The sequence below is a fragment of the Tribolium castaneum genome, chromosome 1 (genome assembly GCF_031307605.1).
Source record: "Tribolium castaneum strain GA2 chromosome 1, icTriCast1.1, whole genome shotgun sequence".
NCBI classification, from domain to species: Eukaryota; Metazoa; Arthropoda; class Insecta; order Coleoptera; family Tenebrionidae; genus Tribolium; species Tribolium castaneum.
In genome coordinates this window covers 12406094-12429723 of record NC_087394.1, presented here as the reverse complement: position 1 = coordinate 12429723, position 23630 = coordinate 12406094, and the positions used below count along the sequence as shown (strand labels likewise).

Below are 23630 nucleotides of genomic sequence, written 5' to 3'. Positions count from 1 at the left end.
AGTACAATTGACAAATTTAGTTAATGCAATGTTCAAATTAAACATTATCCCCAATCATTTAAAATCGCAAAAGTAGTACCCATTTTCAAACCAGGTAAAAACGCACAATTACCGAGTAGTTACAGACCGATTAGTTTACTTTCTTGTATCTCCAAAATTTTCGAAAAGGTAATTCATTTTAGACTCAGCAAAATTCTTCAGAAAAATAAAACAATTAATAATTGCCAGTTTGGATTTAGACCGAAACACAATACCACACAACAACTTGCCAGAATCGTTAATGATATACAGATTAATTACAATAAAGATAAAGTTACCACAATGGCTTTACTTGATATTGAAAAAGCATTTGACCGCGTTTGGATACAAAATGATCCATTACAAAATTCCGAAAAGTTTAATCTTATTAATCCATTCATATTTAACAAATCGGGAACTCCTAGTACAATTAAAAAATACCCAATCGACGAAGAAATTAATTGGAGCAGGGGTCCCGCAAGGTTCAGTACTAGGTCCAACTCTTTTTAATATTTTTATAAATGACATACCAATATTCGCGAAAACAAATACGGCGCTTTACGCAGACGACACGGCAATATACGCGAGCTCCTTTTCGGCCCAGATAGCGAGCAAGCAAATTCAAATTCATATTAATTTATTGGAGAAATTTTATGACAAGTGGAAAATCAAAATCAACGCGGAAAAAACACAACAAATAATATTTACACGAAAATTTACCGACCATAAAATTTGGGATAAATTACGGGTATACGATAACAAAATTACAGACGAACCGCACGTTAAATATCTCGGGACGTACATTGACACACGTCTAAATTTTTTCAAAAACACTAAATACTTAATTAGTAAAGCCTCCGCCGCCCTTAAAAACATGTACTCGCTTATGAATAGAAACAGTAAACTCACGCCACAAAATAAAGTGTTAATGTACAAAACCATATTTCGACCAACTTTGACATACGCCGCCCCCGTATGGTGTCACCTCTCGGACACTGCCTTCAAACCGCTGGAAGTTTTTCAAAATAAATGTTTAAGATTAGCTTTGAATGAAAGTCGCTATGCTAGAATTGTCGATCTGCAGGAAAGATCGGCGACCACTAGCCTACGCGCATTTGTTAATAAACTTAGTAACAATTTTTATAGTCATCAATTAAAGTTCAATAAATTAACTCGTAGAATCACTAAATTTAGAAGTAACAACACGCCCTTCAGGCTAAAACATAAACTATCGTATCAACATTTGAGCATCTACGATAAATAAACTTCCAGCTGGGCCTTAGACCCCTTAGACAGATCCATGGAATTTTATTCTCGTGTGATCTGTCAAAGTCTAACCGAAATGAAACAGCCACCAATACAGTTGAATTAACGTCGGAAATCAAGGATCGACCTCTAGTTCGCTATGTGGTCCACGAATTTCCAAACACACTTTTTTTTGTATATTTGTAAATATTTTTGTAAATAAGTAGGTTAAGTTAAATTAGTTAAAATGTCACAAAATAAATATTTTCAAAAAGTACAAAACTACAGGAATGGGGAGACCTCTGGTCCACAGTCGCGCGCTTCGGTGCATAGCTTAAGTTAACTTAGGTTGGACGCGTAATTTATGGCTCGGCGGGGTCAACAGAAAAAGGGTTTTTGTACTTCTTTCCCTTAGATTAATGATAATTTTGTTATGCATGTTAGTTATAAGTAAATTCCATATTGTATTAATTAGTGTAAGGCGCCTTCAGCGCACCAATAATTGTTTGCACTACAGGTTAAGCACGACTGTGCATGAACCTGTAAATTATAATTTGTAAATTAGGTTAAGATTTCTGTGTTTGTAGGATTTCTGATCCATTGTAATTGTTGTAATTTAAATAAACTATGTTGAATTGAATTGAAATTGGAAATATGCGCCCAGGAAATAAGCGCACCGGAAATAAGCAAATCCTAGCAATTTGTATAAAGGGACTGTAAAAATCTCCCAAAAGACGAGATTACCTCAAAAATTGAAAAAAACAAGGAAAACTTTAATACAAAGAAGTATTTTTTACAATTTTTACGCTTATACAGGGTGCTCAAAAACTGGCGCACCAACTCAGTGGTACGTTGTTGAGAAGCATGTGTAGATCACGGGAAAAATCTTGAAAAAATTCCTAAAGCCATATTTAAAAAAATCTGGAGCTACAAACTTATTTTGTTAACTTCTTCAGTTTTCATTATTTTTTTTATGTTTTTATGTTTCACACCAAGTAATCGTTTTCTAGCAAAACGATGAATAATTATTTTTAAATTTCCTATAATACTTTATCAGTTTTTTTAATTTAAAAAAAAAATTTACAAAAAAATCACAGTTTGTAAATGTGCCAAAAATAATTAATTTTTATTGTTGATCAATTTCTATTGCGATCACGACTGTTAGACAACGCTGCCAAATATCATTTATTTGAAATTCGTTATTTATCAATAACTTTAATACAAAGAATTTTTTCACTATTTATACCTTTATATGTAGGCAATTCTCTACCACACATCATTGAGTTGGTGCGCCGGTTTTTGAGCGCCCGGTATAAGTATACGACGTCTCCCAGATTTCGCGTCCCACCGGAAAGATGCATATAGTTTAGACAATTCTGAAGCTAAAATTCCTTTACAAAAAATTTCTAACTCTGCGTTTGGCAGATAGTTACCATTTAAAAGTAGCCAATCACCAAAGGTTTATTTGCGGAAGAGTGCGAAAATAAAACACGTTACCATACCAAAAGAGACTGACAATAGGTAGAAAGTTAATTGACCTAAATTTTCGAAAATATTTTGTCAAGCAATTTTCAGGAGATTCGTAAAACTTGAATAGAAATTGATACTGACAACACGTTGAGAAGGTTCTGAAAAATTTTCTAATTTATTCTCACTTTTCTGTGATATTCAAAAAACTAATTTTTGATGTTTCGTTAGAATTTTCTGTTAAATTTATCGTACTTAGAATGCCCGTTTTGTTCGATCTTGGTGGTTTTGTTCCATAGGCATCAAATTAAAATAAAACTTTCACTCAAAAAAAAACATACTTACAGCAAAAATTACTGGTAGATGCTAAATAGAAAATTACCAGTATAATATTGATTTAATTAGTAAGTATATAGACTACATGAAGGGACAGATATTTTGTTGGGTTTATCCATAATATGTAATGTCCACAAATGTGCGGACAGCTAATCACGGCCTAAAAAATTAGTTTAAAAAAAATTTACTCAATTTAATTACGTAATCGAATGAAAAAATTTCACTTTTGATAATAATACTTTGTTGAATTTTTAGTCTTATTTCTTATTCACTCTTTAGTTTTTTTAAATTTTGTATGTTTGTACTTTTTTAAATTTAGAGCTTACTCCAAACCTGGTGACGAATTGACATTGTCAAAAATGATAGAATTTTGGGATTAAACATATGTTTAACTATTAAAAAAAAATTGCCTATAGGCGTCGTAATAAAATGTTTTCTCTTGTAGCTATTAATAATGTTGTTGCTTATTCCATAGATACAAGTAGAAGTAGTACACCTTTATTCTACAATGTTACCATAATACATTTTTTGATTTGGTTATATTTTATCTTACTAATAGAATAAAGTGACCATTTGGTGATTTTTTTTTATTCTGTAAGAAGAAATCATAGAATCCTCTTACCACTGAACACTTTCAATCACCAAAAACTCGACAGATATTTAACATTTTTCACACCACAAAATTAAAAATTCACTATTTTTTAGACTAATTTCTATTCCAAATTTTGTCTTACACTTTTCAAAATATCTGAGAAATTTTGTTAAACTCTGACAGTGTCACTTAAAAGCATAGAATCTTAAAAGTCAAAAATCATTTGATCATGGTATTGGAAATGCTCGAGGCAGTTACGACGTCATAATTTCAAATTTAAATCGAAATAATTTGAGTTAGAAAGCAGATACGGAGGAACAGTTTTCATTACTGTAATAAGCGTTTTCAGTAGTATCATTTTAGGCAAAGTTGTTTTTTTAGATTGCCAATGTCTTTAAGTTCTTCAAAATCATCTTCTAAAATATTTTCTTCATTTTAAAAGTGAGTTTTTGCTGTGAAACCATTTGAGAAATGTTTTGAGGAGTCATATTTACATGACAAAAATTACCCTGTATCATATCTAAAAACTCTAGATTCAATGCTTCATTTTCATTTAAGTCTTCTACACAACAACAAAAATTATTGAAAGAATTGAATTATAAGTTATAACAGAGAATCTTCATTTGCAATGTTTACGTTTTTTGTTTCTTGACAAATTTAAGGTCAAAAGACTTATAAAGAAAGAAAATTAATAATATGTATTTTCATTTTTATTTTTAGTTGCTGTGTATTTTTTAGTTTTTTTTTTAGTTCAGACATTCAAAGGATGCTTCCTTCAAATCCTTTCTTGTTAAGACCAATAAGTTTTAAAGGGGGCTGACTGTGTTTTGTTTTGAAAGTTAAAAGTTGAAATACAGAGTCATTCAAAAGTGTCGGATCAACTTTCGAGTGATAATAATGAGCGTTCTGTTAAGCATAAAGATGTTATATTTTTTCCTAAGCAATTAGATTTTTAAATTAAAACTATGGTACTTCACCTTCTAGATATAGTACGTTACTTCCTCCCAAAAAGATAAGTATACTATATTTTCTACAGAGAGAGGAAAATACTTTGGTGCATTCACGAAATACTTAAAAAGCCTAAAACGATGTTTTTGATAAAGCCGTTAAACAAGTGTTTTTTTTAATACTACCTAGTTAATTGCTTTTTAACTTGACAACTGAAATATAAAGGAGAGGTAAATAATACTTCGTAAAAAACATGTAGAGTGTCAGTCTCATTACAAATGTGGTGTGCGGCCTTGTACACTGGGACCTTTGACTAACTTCAAAAGATCGTCATAATTTTAATTTCAGATATATTTTTTTCATTTTAAAAGTATTAAAAACAAAAATACTATGTTCACAGCTGCAGAACGCAAGATATTTTATTTTCTATTTTCATTTAAGTGTTCTGCACTGTCAGAATTCAATTATAACAAAGTCTTTTGAGCAACATTCACATTTTGTGGTTTTTGACAAATTTAAGGTCAAAACACTTATAACGAAACAAATTTATTAACACTTATTGTTATTTTTATTTTTAGTTGCTGTGTATTTTTTTTAAAACAATTCACTTACATTAAGTATTAAAAATCAATAAAAATTCAATCAACAATTTATTAAAAATTCAAGTTCTGGCAGAGAACCACCAAAATAAATTTTGGGGTGTTTTCTTAGGTCAAAACAATAAATTTAAAGAAAAGAACAGAAGAAAAAGAAAATACAACACTAAAATTTTTGAACAAAAAAATTGTAGTGTAGTTGTATGTAATCTTATGTCGTTTAAGTTTTTTTACTCAAGGTAAAATACAGGGTGATTCAAAAGTGTCGTATCAACTTTCGAGTGATGATAAAGAGCGTTCAGTTAAGCATAAAAAAGATGTTATATTTTTTCCTAAGCAATTAGATTTTTAAATTAAAACTATAGTATTCCACCTTCTAAATATAGTACGTTACTTCCGTCCAAAAAGATAAGTATACTATATTTTCTCCAGAGGGAGGAAAATACTTTCGTGCAATCACGAAATATTTAAAAAGCCTAAAACGATGTTTTTGATAAAGCCGTCAAACAAGTGTTTTTTTAAATACTACCTAGTTAATTGCTTTTTAACTTGACAACTGAAATAAAAAGGACAGGTAAATAATACTTCGTAAAAAACATGTAGAATGTCAGTCTCATTAAAAATGTGGTGTGCGGCCTTGTACACTGGGACCTTTGACTAACTTCAAAATAATTCTCATTAATCAAATACACACCCTGTATGTAGAGTTTCCGGTTTTTCACTTTATGATAACGAAAAATTCAATTATATGAAACAATGACCACATGATTGACGTTAACAGAGCTTATTAAAGCATAATAATTTCAAAATCAACTCGATCTAATTGTTAGGTTTGATTCCAATCACCTTATGTCTCGCACCCATCTTATTATTCTCTCAAGTAACACAATGTTTCAATTAACTTTAGTCTGACATTTAATGAACCCACCTACCTATCGGAAAATAATTAAAATTGAAAAGCTCTGATTTGACTGAAACATCTTTCAACTTTTACACTTGTTTACACACAGTTTTTCGGTAACAAAAATTACTGAAATAATTATACCTTCTGGTACCGCCACTTTAATTGCTTGACCATGTCCAAGAAACGAACAAAACGTTTTTGTGTAAACATTAGCGGGTCATTACAAGTGGACAGTTATTTTATTATAAAATTTATGAAAAAAGTACGAGTTAATAACCACTTCCCCTGTTATTAAACTGAGTAATGACCAAAGTGGGCGTTTCTTTGCCTGCTCCCAGGTGTATTCGCAAGTTCATTGACTAAAATATTTTTCAATTATAACAATCAAATTGGTATTTAATCTCAAGTAACCTTGCTCTGAAATACATCTTCTTTTGTAATCCCAGAAACAATCCTAATAGTGGGGTACACCACTATAAAAGCAATCCATCCACTTTTTTCCGTACTATTTCGCAAAACCAAATCAGTTCAGTTGCCCAAAATGTTACAGGTGAGGCTCAAGCTAAGTGTTATAAAATTCCAAAGTGTTCTTTCATTTCAGTTCACTTTTTCCCTCTGCTTGCTCGCTTTGGCCAGTGCTGCTCGTCTAGACACCCAATACCTGCCCCCTTTCTCGCGCCCCTACAGTGGCGGAAGCGCTTTTTCTGGCTTTGGACAACCAAACATCCAAATTCTGCGTTTTGACAACAGCAACAACGGTGATGGAACTTACAACTACGCCTATTCTACTGGTAATGGCATCTCGGCCCAAGAGCAAGGGTTTTTGAAAAATGTTGGGTCTGCTAATGAGGCCGAAGTTGCGCAAGGGTCGTATTCGTACACTGCGCCAAATGGTCAACAAATTTCCGTGACTTATACAGCGGACGAAAATGGGTTTCACCCCCAGGGGGCTCATCTGCCGACGCCGCCACCGATTCCTGATGCTATTCTGAGGTCTATACAGTTCAATAGGGCTCAAGGGGGTTATGATGATGGACAGTATCGTCCGCAGAGTGGATTCACGGCGGCTGGGTTTTACAATCAAGGTTACCGATATTAGTTTTAGTTTTGTGATGATAAAGAGTGCTTATTTAGTTAGATTTCTACTCTTATTTATTGTGAACCTAATTTAGTAGAAAAATATAGAATATTTTGATACCTATTTCTAGTTTTTTCTTGAAAACAGTCGTATTTAAATGTTAAATAACAAAGAGATTAAACTTGAATGCGGAACAAAATAACTGCCGAAATGAATAAGAATCAAAAAAAGATGAGTTTGCTGAAAATTTAAGAACACTGGTTTCTCAAGAAAAGAATTTATGACCAGTATCTACTGTAATACCTAACATATGTAATTAAAGTAGAACACTTTTTACGAAATCAGAGCTATTCTCATTGAAAATGAACGAAGTCAAAAAAATAAGCTGAAAGTAAAGAAAAAAATAAACACATTTATTTTTGCAATTTTCTGCACCTGTTCGAGAAAAATCTCAAACAAAATAAACAAGTTTTCTATTTTGTGTTATTTGTCCTTGCAAATATATTTGTTTGAGAAATAAAACCAATAATTTTGTTGCGACGTTTCGATTCTTTTATTGTATCTTCATCAGGCGAAGAATTTTCTTTGTATAAACATGGAAGGCATGGCACAGTCAAGGAAGAACAGAAAGAACAGTTCTTCCTTGACTGTGCCATGCAATAAAAGTATCAAATCAAATTTATGGTTTTATTTTCCCTGTACTACACACCATTTCCGACAAAATAAAAAAAAATAAACAAGATTTATTATAAAGTTAAATAGATTTTTTTCATAAAATCAATTAAAATACTCAAAAACTAGCGCACTAACTCAGTGGTACGTTGATCAGAAGCATGTGTAGATTACGAAACAAAATCTTGAAAAAATTCTTAAGTCATATTTTTAAAAATCCTAAGCTTCAAATTTATTTTGTTAAATTTTTCAATTTTAATAATTTTTTAATGATTTTATGTTTCGCACTACGTAATCGTAACCTAACATAATAACGAATAATTATTTTTAAATTTACTATCAGTTCCTAGCAGTTTTTTGAATTAAAAAAAAATAAAATTTACCAAAAATCGAAATTTGTAGTAGTGCCAACACTACTATTTTCTACGAAACCGTTTAAAAAATAATTCATTTTAATCGCAGCGTTATTGCCACATACCATTTTTTTTAATTAGTTACACCCTTAAGACAGATTTTTTTACTATTTTTACACGCGATTGAAAAAGGTTAATTAACTTTAGTGTTTCAAAAACTTTCTTTAGATAGATAGAACCAAAAATACGAATTACTTTTACCACTTAAAATTGCGTTCGATTTTTAAGTGCCTAATTGAATTAAAATTTGTTCTAAATTCTTAACGAAATTTTAATGAAACTGTCAAGAAAAACTTGACAATATTCAGAACTATGGACTTAGAACCATCAATGATAGATTAATTTTAATTAATTAATGGATTCTTTAAAAAAGTAACACTTTTTCTTAATAAAACAAGCTAAAGTACTCTTCTTGAGAATAAATTTATTTGAACGAAATACTGTGTCAATCGAAAGCTCTTTATTGTAAATTAATTTTGTGTCCTTATTACTAGTATAAAATATTTTCTAAACATTTAGACACCATATTATAAAAAGATTATTTATGATCTTTTTTTTTTGAATATCAACAACTTCGTTGTCGTTAGTTTCAATTTTCTTGAAGATTTTTGTAAAGATGGAGGAGTTTTGTTGATCATTAAACGAGATTACTTAATTTCGCATAAACTATATCTTCAATAAAATGAAACTGAACATAAAACTTCTGTCTGTTGTCTGTCTCGACTACTCACTGATTATCAACACATGCTTAGCTTAATAAAATTTAATGGTGACCCGACAAAATAACCCAAGGCTAATAAGCCCACCGACAAAATAGCTTGAAAAAAAATAGCCTAACGTCAAAAAGTCAAAATTAAAAACAAGCGATCAATGAAAGGAAAAAATTGTTCTGAATTTTAATTGGTATAAATAAATAAATTAGAAGAAATTAGAAGAAATTTTAGATATAGTGTGCAAAAAAAACCATAAAGTATACCTAATTAACAAAGTTGCAAAAATACTCAAATTTATATTAAATTAAAATTTTAAACAAACAAATGAAAATACCCCTAATACTATTCTGTAAAATACAGAACACGTGGCTTATAATAAATTGTCTAGAATTTAGTTTTTTATTACAGCCATTCTATTATCACAAACGGGACATATACGAGTAATTCTGTCAAATTTTATTTTCAAAATAAAAAAGATAGTAATTGTAATTAAATTGATGATAAGTAGGTATTAATTAATCTACACATTCATAAAGCATTCTTGTGTTGAATGATTAACAATTTAAATACATGCCGCCAACTTTCGCAAAATCGTTATAAATAATTGATTACGAACGGGACACAAATGCGCCTACTAAAAATTAAGTATAAAATAAGTAAAAAAATTGTGAATACTTACCTAAAAAAAACAAAAATGTTATTTACTCATAATAGAAATATTATGAATATTTTTAGTACAGAGGATATGTTATGACAAAAATAAAAAACAGTGAGATTACGAACGGAAAACAAAAATTATGTCAAGTAGCAATTTAACACAAAAATTGTAACAATTAAAAACATAATTTTTGAACTGTACCTATTTCAGTTATGTACGCTTTTTATTCGTCACTTCTTAAAAAGATAACTTCCAATTTGAAACTTCTTGATTTTGTGCACGTATAGAATTCTTTAGCATTATTAATTATTAAAATAAAGTGATATTTTGTAACGATATTACTTACTTGAAAATGATCGTGGAATCTCTGATCAATTCATATGTTTTAACTCATTATTATAATTTCGTATTTTTGTAAAAAAATAGAGCTATTTTAAATAAGGTTTCATGTCTATAAAAAAAAAGATTAAAACACTGTTGATGCACAGTAAAGTTTTTTTTTTAATAGACATATTTAGAATTTTTATGGCTTACAACGGTAATTTCAATTCGTGCACTTGACTAAAATTTTTGAAGTAAAATAAAATATAAAAGAAAAAGACGCAACTTTAAACACGCAAACTTTAGTTCTTGACTCTTGGTATTAACTCCTTACTCTTTTTTATCGACTTCTTGTACTTAATATCTTCGACACCATTCTTCTCGGTATCCACACTGATTTAGCAAAGAGCTCCGATATAGACGGCATAATTTTATAACATTGAATTAAAAGGTTTAATTCAAGGTTTCACTCTTTTATTAAAAAACAACAATTCTGTTTCAAAAATATATTCAGTCAACGCAAAGCCACATTAATACAAACCCATCTAATCTATGGTCCTTAATCAGAACTATGAACAAAAACAGCAGAATTCCTAAAACAATATTAAATAATTCCAGTGATTCTACATTCGCAGATTCTAACTCCATAGTGTGAAAATTACTTCAGGTTCAGAAGCATTTATAGCAGGGCTAAAGCTCTGAACTACTTAAGTTGTGTTTGCCAATTTAAATACCTAAGGCGCTTTTTCATAAAAAAAATGTTATATGCCCTATAATGTTGTAATCTTTTTTTGGCAGACGGAAACTCTTTTGATGACTGCAAGACGGTGTTACTGGGATAATGGTGTGATATGAGTCGATTATTAATGGCTAATGTAAATAAATTTCATGTCCTCACCTACTCACTTAGAGATGTTCAAGACATATTCTATTAAAGATCTTGGAAATGTCTTTAACTTATTCATCACATTAACATTTCAGGTTCCGCGTCTAAAAATTTAAAATTAATTGAAAGTAACCGTGTTAACCCCATATTTTCTTGCCCTTTTATTATTCTGTATTTTTGTTTACTTACCACATATTTGAAATTATTTTTTTAGTTATTTGATAGTGTTAGGTGTATGCACACAATGTTCACTGCACGAACAGCAGGCACATACACAGCAACTTTTGTAATTCTTTGATCTTTTATAAGTCTGGTGTTAGGAATTTAAAGTTAATTTTATTACGGTATTAGAAGAATGCGATTATTAAAATAATTTTAATGGAAAACGGATTGTTAAATGTTAAATATGTACTTTTTAACTGTTCACTGTTCTTGAAACAGTCTCACTAAATTTTGTAACGAATACCTTACTTATTTAATTAAGTAAAATATAAATAACATAATGATGTCATATCGTAAAATTATGTAGTACATATTATTATGTATAATAATTAAGATAAAAAAAAGTTTTCTGGAGCAAGAAAAATCAGCTTAAAATTTCACTATAATTTTCTCAAAACTACAACTAACAAATTTATATCAATTGTTTAGAAACTGAAAGTAGGAAAATAAATAAATTAGAAAACGATGTAAAAAATCCGAAACATTTACCACTCATGTTGCAATTAATCAGTGGACGAAATTCCACAAAAATTAAAAAAATAAGGTCAATAAAAAAATCCGCGTATTGATCATTTCTTTTCAATAAATGTAACTACATTAAATTTAACCTTGCCCTGCGTATAGGCAATCTGGTTTTACGATCCCTAGTAACGTCTCTTCTAGTGGGATTTCAAGTATAAAAGCAAAAATTGCACTCGACATTACCAACCATTTACCACCATCATGCAATCAGTGAGTACCTAAGAAATAAAAATAGTAATTACAAATATTAACAATTAATTAATTTCAGCTTGTAGTAATTTTGGCCGTTGTTGGTGCCGCCGCCGCCGCCGCCCGCCTCGACAACCTGTACCTGCCCCCATCTTCCGGGGGCTCCAGGTTCGGGGGCGGCGCCGTCGGAGGCGGCGGGGCCAAGTCTCCGGGGGCCGACATTCCAATTCTGAAATTGGAAAATGTGAACAACGGTGACGGTAGTTATAACTGGGCTTACGAAACCGGGAATGGAATTGCGGCTGACGAAAGGGGACAATTGAAAAATGCAGGATCGAAGAATGAAGCCCAGTCTGCAAGTGGTTCGTTCACTTATACCGCCCCCGATGGTCAAAAAATTACCGTTTTGTATATTGCTGATGAAAATGGTTTCCAACCGCAAGGGTCTCACTTGCCCACGCCGCCCCCAATTCCGGAGGCTATTCTCAAGTCGCTTCAGCAGATTAAGGCTAGTGGGGGTGGAAGTGGAGGTGGGCAATACAGTGTGCCAGCTGGGGCTGGGGCTTTGCCTCTTCAACCGACCCAAGGAGGGTACAGGTATTAAGTGGATTTGAAACGTGATTTTTGATGTAAATAATTGTGAGATAATGAGAATAGTACAATATAGATGAATTTGACGATTTATTTTGTCTTTTATTATTAAAAAAAGTACCACTTACTTATAGATAAGTGCTACCTAATAAATACATTGGATTTCACTTTTTGTCTGTTGCCGCAAATTTATAACAGTTGTTTTTATTATACTGTTGGAGTGTACATTTTAAATATGATAACGTCAAAATTTGGTCATTAGCTCTAGTTTCCATTTTAGAGCTGGTGAAATTGCGGTGCCTACATGAGTTACCTATATCTTAAAAACTAAAGTTTATAGAAAAAATCGGTGGCAAAACTGTTTACAGTTTTAAATGTACTTAAAACTCTTAAAAGCTGTACACACACATTTTTAGCATGAATTTTTGAGACACAGGTAGGTACATACTTGTGTCTCAAAAACAAGAGCTATTAGAAAAAATCTGTTGGTAGTTTTGACATCAGCTCTCTAGATATACAAATTATATACTCATGCAAAAACGATCGATAATAAATTTTTAAAAAATGGGTTACCTACTTGAAGATTTCTTTCGTTTTTAAGAGACCATATGCCTAGTAGTTTCTCCTTAAGTTTTAAGCCTTTGTCCAAAATGTACTGTTTTGGAAACTATTGAATTTAGAGACTTCAAACAAAAATATTTCTAAAGAAAAAAGATCTCCCTAGGTTTCTCGATTTTTTATTTTTGACGTAATATTAATTACAAAAAAAACGAAAATTTCAAAAATAATTTCTTACTTGACGCAATTACTTACATTTATTAAACCAAAAAACAAAAAATCTAACACATGAGAAGAGAGCAGTAGAGTTTTTTCTCTAGATGTGTTACAATTGTTAAAAAAAATATTTACAAAAAAAATATGCTTAGAGAAAAAGCTCTATTTAACTCTTGAACACTACTGTAAGGTGCTGCCCCTAGCGGTCAATGATGATTCTAGAAAGTCTGATTAATACATTGACAAGCTACTGAATTATCGGACTTTCTTTTGATTGCATGGTCTTTTGTTTTAAAAAATGAAACTTTGGAGATTCAAAACGTCAAACTGGTAAGTTGATTTTGTTTTGAAAACAGTGGCCTTATTATATTTTGTATACATCTGCTTATTAATTATTTATTATTTTTCATTTTATATTATCCCTCATGGGAGTTCTATAACTTTATGTTATAATATAAACCTTCGAATTTCTGCTACATGTATCTACAAGTATTTTGACTACATGTGACTACAATTTCTCCAAGGGCAATTCGAACTACCCAAGAAACATTAAAAATGCTGACTAGATTGAAGAAATTACTATTCTATAGTTTTGTCACAATATTGATAGTAAAAGTTAAATAACAAAAAGGAGAACGTTGGAAATCTATTGACCACTTAAATTCAAAGTTTTTGGTATCAATTTATAGCTCTTGAATTAAGGAACGTTTCGTAAATTGTTCAAAACAAATCTTTTTGGTCCAAACTAGTCGCGCATAAATCGTTCTTTTGAGTCAGAATAGAGACGTTTTCCGTTTGTTCTATTAAAGTTTTCTCGTTTGGAATCAAATAATCGCCACAAATATGCCGTTTTCATCCAAACTTTAACATAAATCGTTATGTTCGGCTAGAATAAGCCGTTTTCAGCCAATATTCAAAAAGTTTTCTCATTTTGAAGCCAGAAATTGTCCAAAACGAATCGTTTTTATTCAAACTAGTACATAAACCGTTCTTTTGAGCTAGAATAAAGCGTGCTCAGTCTGTACTATAAGTTTTCTTATTTCGAAGTAAAGAATCGTCCGAAATAAGCTGTTTTTATCTAAACTGTAACTTAAATCGTTCTTTTGAACCTGAATAAGGCGTTTTTAGTCAGTTTTATAGAAGTTTACTCGTTTCTAGGCAAAGAATCGTCTGAAATAAGCAATTTTCAACCAAACTAAAAATAAATCGTTGTTTCTAATTAGAATAAACCACTTTTAGTCAATTCTCATACAGTTTTCTCGTTTTTAAGCAAAAAATTGTACAAAATGAATTTATTTAGTGGTAAAAGACTATAAGCGATTTTCTGCTCTTTAAAATTGGTTGTTTCAGATAATACGTAAAGAAGATGAGACTTCCAATTTGATAAAATCTTTCAGTAAAGATCTAGAGATTTGACGCAAAAATTTTATCTTTGAATTTTCCGACGATGAAGTAGAAAGTTTTCACGAAAACATTTTGTGAGTTACTTCTTTATCCGCTTATGAATAAAGCAAAAAATAAAATAAACACGTAAACAAATATTTTTATGGTAATTATTTAAAAAAAAATTAGCTTCAACGACGATTACTCAAGATGCATATGGGGGTATAATTTTCCCACCTGGAAGAGTATTTAGTGTTTAACCTTTATAAGCAAAAAATATTGGACATTCACGTCAATTATATAATAAATATTGAATAAAAGTACGCCCCCTTGCTTACTTAACACCAAATAAATACGAGTACATAACCGAAAAAACTATCTAGATACTAATGAATACCTACAAACTAAATGAACATGTTAAAGCTGTAATTTTAATTTTTTTCTAATGAAAATTTAACTATGCACATTGCACACACTAAATTCATTACATTACAGCACCTGTAATTTACATGCGGACAAAATAATAAGAGTTGAAATCGATGTCTTTTAACGCAATATTATTTATTATGAACTTTAACGTATTGAGAATTAAAAGATTTATAAAAAGATAAGACAATATTGAATGTTTTAACTTACCTTTCTTTCTACTTATTAAAAACACCATTAGTAGGAGATCCACAGTTAACTACATTCACCTCCTTGGAACCCAACAAATTTCAAATTTTCTTATGTCAAAATTTTCAAAAGCTTGTGTAAATTGTAGATACTCTTTTAATAAGACAAATGGTATAAGATTCATGTTTGTAATGTGGAAAGCATGAAATGCATATTTTGATTGAGTTTCTTTCAAAAGAATTGCATTTTCAAATAAATTTTACAAAATTACTTATGTTTAGAAAATCTATCAGAGGTTACTTTTAAATCATTCGTCTTAAAATCTGGACTAAAGTAAGTTATTGCTTATTTATTTTAAAACTATGAATATGGAAACAGTTTTCAAAGCAATAACAATAATCAACCACATACCATATATGCTATTACCTATTAATTAAAAAAATCGTACCGTTAAAAATTGCTAAGACATTACTTCTTATCCAAAATTCCCAAATAAAAATTCATTTATTCGATTCCTCAAAGTGATATTTAATTGATACCTGATTCAAGAATAAAATACCTTTTCTTAGAAAGTCTAATAAACCAGGTTTTCTTGTTAAAAAAATTTAAGACAGAAAAACTAAAAAGTATGGACAAGAATAATTGCATTACAGTGTAGTCCTTCATGAGAGTGATTTTAACATACAAAATATTTAATAAGTAACAATTTTTGAAACAAATATTTAACCACTTCCGTAAATAAACATGCTCCAGTTAAAAAATGCAGATAATTTCTTGATGAATGAGTTTCGTTTAAAATTAATTTTTCAAAATGTTCTTCAATAATTTATTTCAACTTCACAAAGATTGTAAGACACTTTATAGATCCCTCAAGGGTCATAACAAACAATCAAAATAACTCTGCACCCTTAGACTTTATTATTTTGTAATTTCCTTGATGGTTGTGTTTTTCATTAAGTTGTTTACTACAATAAAAATCTCATAAAAGACTGGTGGGTTATAATTTCCTCTCGGTTTCCCTCTTTTGATTATCAAAACAATAAAAGCACAAAGTTTTAAATACTATTCTGTACTTTGATTCAATCAAATATGTATTCGTAGACAGTCGTAAAATGAATACTAAACTCATCGTTTATGCAACTTGTGCAGAATTTCCGGCCGAAGTCTATTTCTGCGTCCAAACCTTTGTAAATAAACTTTCTTTATAAGACAGAATTGAAATAAAAGACGGCTTACTTTGTGACATCACAAATTATTTAATGCTATGCGGCTTGGTATACAAATTAGATTTATATTACAATATAATACACAAAAGATTAAAATAATATATTAATAAAAATTTCCTCATGTAAAATATCATTAAAAAAGAGTTTGGAGTGCTTCAAACAAACATGATCGATTTACAATCTAAAATCTATACATCTTAAGCATATTATAAGCTGCAATCTTTACATACACATATAAACAAGGGACGTTATGTACTTATATTTAAAAATATTAAATAATCTCTGCACAATTCGTGTTTCCCAAATAAATTTCACTAATGAAACTTATTACCAACCGTCTGATCGTTCCGGTACGATTTAATTATCTTTATCAAGTATTATTTTTTACCAAAAATAATGCCGATGTTTCCGACTTTCATTCCAGACACACAAACACAACAAATAATATTAACAACAATAACTAGAACGTCGCACCTATTTATAGAACATTTACAAGTTAAATAGTAAAACATAGACAACTAAATCTCGCTACTGAATACACCGTTAATCCGAAATTTCTGTCATACAGTAGTAAAAATGTTGATGAAAGGCTAAAATATATAAAAAATACTTGTACTATCATCCATTCTAGACTCATTGTATATTTATACAAATGTTAAACTAAATATAAACCGCTGTTTGTGTTCCCATATTCCGTGTTTGTTTATCTCATCTGTAGAAAACTCCCACAACCGTGAAGAAATAAGCGCGAAACACAAACAACTCTAATACAATGTAAAAATATGGTAAATTTTATAACTGTATATAATCACATTCGTTTAGTAGAATAACAGCGCCAATAACCACACTGTTCCACCTTGTCCGTTTACAATCACAAAAATAATTTTGACTAGAGTCGAATTTAAAACTTTCTGTCACGGACAAGGCGGACAATTCCTATTGGCCATACAACTAAATATTCAGTATTGCTTGAAAATTAAGTAGAGATTGAACATGCACCACTAGTATTTGTGTGACTGGTTAAAGCATAGGTAAGCATTTCTCAGCTCTGGGTGGCGTAAAAACCTTCGGTTTCGTTTCTTCTCAACGAAAATCCTGAAATCGGTTGCAGTTTTTGATTATTTCGTGTACTTCTGGGCGATTATCTGATCCACTGATCGACTGTTTTAATTGCAACAAAATTATTACTGGATTGATATGTTTTGTTTGCAATTTTTTACTTTCGTTAGGTTGAAAACTGCTTTGTGTGGAAGATTTTATCGAATTGGTCGATCGGCCATCAGATGCTTTTTTTGTACTAAAAACATCACAGTTAGCACCACCATCTCGCAAAACCGAATCGTTTTTACTCACACCTTGCTATTATTTTTTATAAAATATTTAACAGTAACAAGTCTATTGACTATCTGTCAGCAGTTATTGTATAACACAGCACTTGCACTTGGGTTTCTTTTTTATCGTAACGTGTTCGACGTCTCCGTCTGGTTTAATCGTCCCTCGTTTAACGTCGACGGCTCCTGGAGCGTTGGGTTTGTCGTTTTTGACGTTGCCGTTAGCACTTTTCGGGGTGGCATTCAGTTCGCTGGCTTTCTTCGGGCTTTGTGTTATGGGTTCCGATAGATTGTTGGCTGTTTGGTTCTTTTGCGTATCGGTTTCGTCTAAGGAGGGTAAAGGGGGCGCCGAACTGTCGGGTGTAGGCGTTATCGGTTTGCCCCCTTTTATTAATTCTACTATCTCGTCGGCCTCTCGACTCAAGTCGCCGCCAGGTCGGAAGGGGTTCTCCCAGCCGCTTTCCGTACTAAAACACAAAAGGTTCATTAAAAAAATCAATATTATGTTCTATTAATAATCTCGAAATTTTAGGTTTTTTGAATTTTTTTTAGACTTTTAATGTTTATTTGATATTGAAGCATTTGATATTTTACACTATATGCTACTTAAACACTTCATTTGGAACAAATTTAACAATTTTCCGAACAATTTAAAAATTTTTTTTTAGTATACAGGCTGTTCCGTCTAAACCCCACATTAGAAGTATTGAGAGTTCTAATAATGATATTTCTCTGAAAATTGGTGTACAGCCATTTTTAACATGGCGGCACTTCCGGTTATACCAGAAGTCGGTATTAACTTTCTTATTTTAAATGAAAGATATGTTTTTACTGCGTTTTTAGATAACTCGAGTTATTTCAGGAAAATTTTTATCAGCTTTTCCTATAACTAAATTTAGTAGTTTTTGAAAATTTTTGAATTTATTAATACACCTTTCACTTCAAAAATTGGTAATTCGGCCATTTTTAGAGTTTTAGAAATCGTATTTGGACAATCAAAAAAGAAAGCCTTATATCTTTCCTTCATTCTGTTAAAAATTTGAACAAAATTTTACAAAAGTCTACAAAAAGTCATTTTTAGAGTTTTAGAAACCGTATTTGGACAATCAAAAAAATAAGCTTTATATCTTTCCTTCATTCTGTTCAAAATTGGAACAAAACTTTACAAACTCCAAAATCTTTCCCAATTTTTATTTTATTAAATGGAAGAAATTTAATTTTCCAACGATGTGTATTAGCATTCCCTATATTCATCTGTTATAATTTTCAAGTTATGTTGGTTTTCTTTAACATTGCCGGAAATAAACATTTCTCATTGAATAAACGATAAGTTCTGTTAAAAATTTTGAACTATGGCTAATGAGTTCCTCATTGCCAACAAAAAGTTCGTATAACTTGAAAATTGTTAAACATAATAATAATACTAATAATAGTTCATGCTTAAACAATAAAAAATGAATGTGATAAACAAAAAAGAATGAGAATAAAAGAGGAAATAGTAAATATTAATAGTAAAAAGAAAAATGATTAATTTTTGTTAATATATTATACGCTGTTTGTCTGCTTGCTTAAAAAGTTAAACTTTTTAAGTTCTTGGCGAAAACAGTTTATAGGAAGCGATTTCAAATGCGCATTTAATTTATTGTAAACAGAAACTGTGTTATAAGTAAACGATCGTTGAAACATGGCTGAATGATAATTTGGTACGGACAATAAATTAGGAAATCTTAGATTAGAGTATTGGGAATGTTAAGAAAGGTCGACGATGAATTAAATTCTTTACCATTTAGTCACATAAAAATTATGGCATTTCATTTAAAAAATTTATCGTAAGTTATGAGTATTTGAAGTTTTGCAAATTCAATCTTAAAAATTTGGGGTTTGCTAACTTTTCTTAGAAATTTGAAAGCACCACAGAAAAGATCTAAACCTTCTCTTTCAAATAAAACAAAAGGCAGAGATATTGATTTTTGAAATCTAAGATGCATATACAACAATTTTCAAAAAATCTTAAATACATATTTCGAAAACGACTAAATTTAAGTATAAAAAAGCTGATAAAAATGCACTTAAAATAACTCAAGTTATGTAAAAACGCAGTAAAAGCCATGTTTCTATTTAGAATAAGAAAGTTGATATAACTTCCGGTATAACCGGAAGTGCCGACTTCCGGTATAACCGGAAGTGCCGTAATGTTGAAAATATTTTCATTGATCAGGACCAATACTTCTAATGTGGGGTTTAGACGGAACAGCTTGTAGATACTGTGTGATTGTAGTCTTAATGGTTAGCTGGTTCAACATTTTTAATCAATCAATCATTTAAAGAATTTTCCTCCAAATGATTAAAAGTGTCTTGAGGATGCTGAAAATTACTAGGAGAAGAGAAATAAAATGTATTTTATTAGTATATTAAAATATATACCCAAAAACAGTGAAAATTATGAGATGTTTAATAAATATCTCATAATAAAACTGAAAATACTTTGTTTTGGTAAAAATGTTCGAACAGGTCCACTTTTTCGTTAAAAAAAAATACAAGTTCTCAATTTGATTAAGACTTTACGCTTTTTGTATTATGAGTAGTGACGTCATTCTTTCTTAAAGGAAACTCTAATTTGTTGAGTCATTTTAATTTTAGCTTTTAATTGTCACAATGGCAATATCAAAATATTAAATGTTACATAACACAATTTTCGAAAAAAAATAAACATTCAAGAAGTGGAGAACGTAAATTTTAATGCCAACATAAAAACAAACAATTTTCTAATACAGTGGAGTCCGGTTATAACGAACTCAGAAAATGTATCTAGCAAAATCAGTTCGTTATATCCGAGGTTCGCTATAAGCAAATTTGATAGGTGTACATATATTCCATTCGTTACTGCCTAAAAAAATACGTATTTTACACCATTATGTTACATAAAAACCTAATTTGCAATCTATTTGACAATTTTTTTTAACCTGTTTTAGGTTTTTTTCAGTATAGATGGTAGGTGTTTTTTGATTATTCCTTTTGTGTCTGTTGTAAGTTATTTTAGGTTCGATGGATGTAAGGGATGTAAAGGTGAAAACTGATAACAATAATTTTTTTATTTGCTTTTAGTTTTTATTGTATTTATCCGTATAAATGTACTACAAATGACACCGGTAAAAAATTCAACTTTTAAGGGTCAGAGTAAAAGTCTTACTTTTGCAAATATTACATTTTGATGAAGTGTAGAGGGTATAGAAGATTGACGATTTCTTGTAAAATACCCAAATGAAAAGTGCGTTAAAAAATCATAAATGCATTTGCGGAGAAAATAGTGTTGTGTTATGTTATACTGAGGAAAGGTGAGATTATATGGTTTAAACCCGAAAAATCGATGGTAGATATATAGATAGCAATATTTAAAGCAAACTAATAAAAATCATTCATTGAAAAAGTGAAAGACGTAAATTTTAATGCCATTAAAAAAATATATTAATACTTCACAAAGAAAAGAGTTAATTCGTTATTTTCAAGTCCTGTTTTGGCAATGAGCATACACATGGACAAATTTTTATTGAACATTACCAATAATTTAGAATATATAAACCTTATGATCTATTTTTCTACTTTGTTTTCTCTTTTAAAATGCACAAGAGTTATAGATAGGTTACTAAATAAGTTAAAACTCTGAGATCAGTGTCAACCATTTTTTTTATATTTCGACAAAACGATGAGATAGAACAGCCGGTTTTGGACCGGAAGTAAAAATTTAATCATTCTTATACGATATTACAACTATAAATAATTAGCTGAACCCTAAACAATAGTCCCCTTTTATAGGCAATATAGAACAGTGGTGCCTTTTTTGAAAAAAGCTTTAAGTACTTGTAAAAAAGCTCCTCAATAGACACCTTTACCTTTACCTCAACCACGTATGGACAATTGGACATTGGTTATAAATTTTTAATAGTAAAACAAGTATTTCGATACATTAAAAAATTGGAAACTAACTAGTTCAAATACACCTCAGTTTTGTTATTGTTATGTTTAAGCATAAATGATAACTTAGTGATAACTGATAATTTAGTACAAAAGAGCACTATTTCTGTGTTTAAACAAAAAATTTAATAAATTAAAGACCTACATATCAGCCTGGAGAGTTTCAGGTGGGATACAGCTTCCTACTGTAAAATTTATTTTGCTTTTGGCCTTTTATTGTTCTATTCGCATAACTGCATCCATACAATATTTTACAAAATTGACAGCACACAGGATTGTCGTTCCAGATTAGACAAATAAAAGCAGTCCCACGCACATTATTCAGAATGAGTGAGATTGCCACAAGAATCATAACTATTCTATGCCCATTGTATACGTCTGTATGATTTTGATTGCTGCTTATTTAAAATAACTTAGTTGTGTTGTATTGCAGGAAAAGTTATTGTGCAATTCAGCGGATAAGTTTATGTTCTTATTTTATCAGCAATAATTCTCCGTATCAGAGATCTAGAGCGATCCCTCGATTTTCACGAATGGTTGGAGCAGATAATTTTATCGTTATAAGCTTGGTCAAATTTGCTACCTAAATATATCATTTCTCCAAAAGCCTGGAAACAGCTGTTGGCAATTGGCGGTCGAACTATTACTGCAAGGAAATGAGACATATTTACATACGAACTACTGACAGAATTACTTCTTCCGCATTTATGTAGTGGTGTTCCTTTTGGAAACAAATGTGTAGGAAATGTGATGCTTTGTGGTTGATTTGATAAAGTGCCAGCTGTTTTTTGTTCCTATTCTTTCCGGTTTGTATCCTCCAAACACTGTTGCTTTAACGAACATATGTAACTATTTTTGATAGAATTTCCAGAACAGGAAAAAAAGAATTAGGAATATGTAAGCACACTCAACGTTTTATGAAACACACGTTTACGTGTTTTAGTGCTTGACCTCCATTATAAGGTAAATATTATTGACTTTCTTAATCAAATACCTAAGTTGTATGTTAAAAATGAACCATTCGTACGTCTGATATAATTTTCACAAGTGTTAATATTTGGTGCTTTCTATTTAAAAAAAAATTGAATCAAAAAACCACTTTAGAGACTTTTTTTCCACATATTTTAAAGATAAGCAAAAATTATTGTTGCAAATAAATTCAACAATTTGCTTTATACATACAAAAAGGAAATGACATTATGTGTGATTTACGATACACTTACGTAAGGTAAATATGATTGAATAAAAAATGTCTTTTTTAAAGCTTTTATTTAAAAAATGCACTAAAAAAATTCCTTACAAGTTAAGATACTAAAATTTATACATGTAAAAGCTCTGGGACTTGTCAACTGAACAAAGTAATTCTTTAATGTAGTATTGTTATGACTTGTGACCGTTCCCAAAGCTTTTATAAATGATAAGGTATTAATATACAGTGTCGCTAAAAAGTATGGATACAGTTAAATATTTTCAGAACGGTTTAACAGAAAACCTTGAAATTTGGGAAACAGTTAAAAGTGTTTAAGTTCTACCATTTGAGAGCTTTTTCAAATTTCTATTGTCATTTATTTTGAAAATATAAGGCTAACTTGATTTTTTTTAAATGGCGCGAAGAGACAAATTTAATCATTTTTAAAAAAGCATTTTTTCCTGAATTCAGTGATGTAACATAATACCCACCTTTACTTTTATTAGTAGGTAAAAAAATAAACATTTTAAAATTTTCTGGAATAGTAAAACTAAGTTAGCTTTGAAAATACTGATAATAGCGATACCTGTCACTTGTATATTAGCCAAAAATTAAACTTGGGTGCAATGACGAGTTAAATAATAGTACATTTAAGTAAAATTAAGCGAAAAAAAATTCTCATGTTGGTTTATCATGGAAACATCTTTTGTAGCATAAAAATCAAGTATTCCGTGTTTAAAATTTCTTAATTAAAACGTGTTCTTTTTCA

General features: G+C 30.2%; 3 protein-coding genes and 1 long non-coding RNA gene across 6 annotated transcripts in view; 2 read left to right on the top strand and 2 right to left on the bottom strand.

The window, feature by feature from the left end:
- Positions 1-6517: 6517 nt before the first annotated feature.
- On the top strand, positions 6518-7307 carry LOC657093 (endocuticle structural glycoprotein SgAbd-2). Its single transcript, XM_963573.4, has 2 exons — positions 6518-6656; positions 6708-7307. The coding sequence occupies exons 1-2, from the start codon at positions 6648-6650 to the stop codon at positions 7203-7205; spliced, it is 507 nt and encodes a 168-aa protein (XP_968666.1). The 5' UTR covers positions 6518-6647; the 3' UTR covers positions 7206-7307.
- Positions 7308-10452: 3145 nt separating this feature from the next.
- Positions 10453-11233, bottom strand: LOC103312463 (uncharacterized). Of its 2 annotated transcripts, XR_511372.3 has the most exons (3): positions 11037-11178; positions 10860-10951; positions 10453-10794 (listed from the first exon to the last, which is right to left on the bottom strand). It is a non-coding gene; the product is annotated as an uncharacterized LOC103312463 (long non-coding RNA). The 2 variants fall into 2 exon arrangements; XR_001574686.2 differs by having other exon boundaries at positions 10453-10951; positions 11037-11233.
- Positions 11234-11696: 463 nt separating this feature from the next.
- On the top strand, positions 11697-12464 carry LOC657175 (endocuticle structural glycoprotein SgAbd-8). The gene is made up of 2 exons (XM_963646.5): positions 11697-11801; positions 11860-12464. Exons 1-2 carry the CDS (start codon positions 11793-11795, stop codon positions 12382-12384), a joined length of 534 nt encoding a protein of 177 aa, XP_968739.1. The 5' UTR covers positions 11697-11792; the 3' UTR covers positions 12385-12464.
- A 3911-nt stretch (positions 12465-16375) lies between these two features.
- Positions 16376-23630, bottom strand: part of LOC100141567 (uncharacterized protein) — a 98711-nt gene continuing 91456 nt past the window's right edge. For both annotated transcript variants that reach the window (XM_008193135.3, XM_008193134.3), the window contains exon 5: positions 16376-18167. In XM_008193135.3, coding sequence (XP_008191357.1) covers positions 17786-18167 — 382 coding nt within the window. In that variant the 3' untranslated portion in view covers positions 16376-17785. The remainder of the gene's footprint in view (positions 18168-23630) is intronic.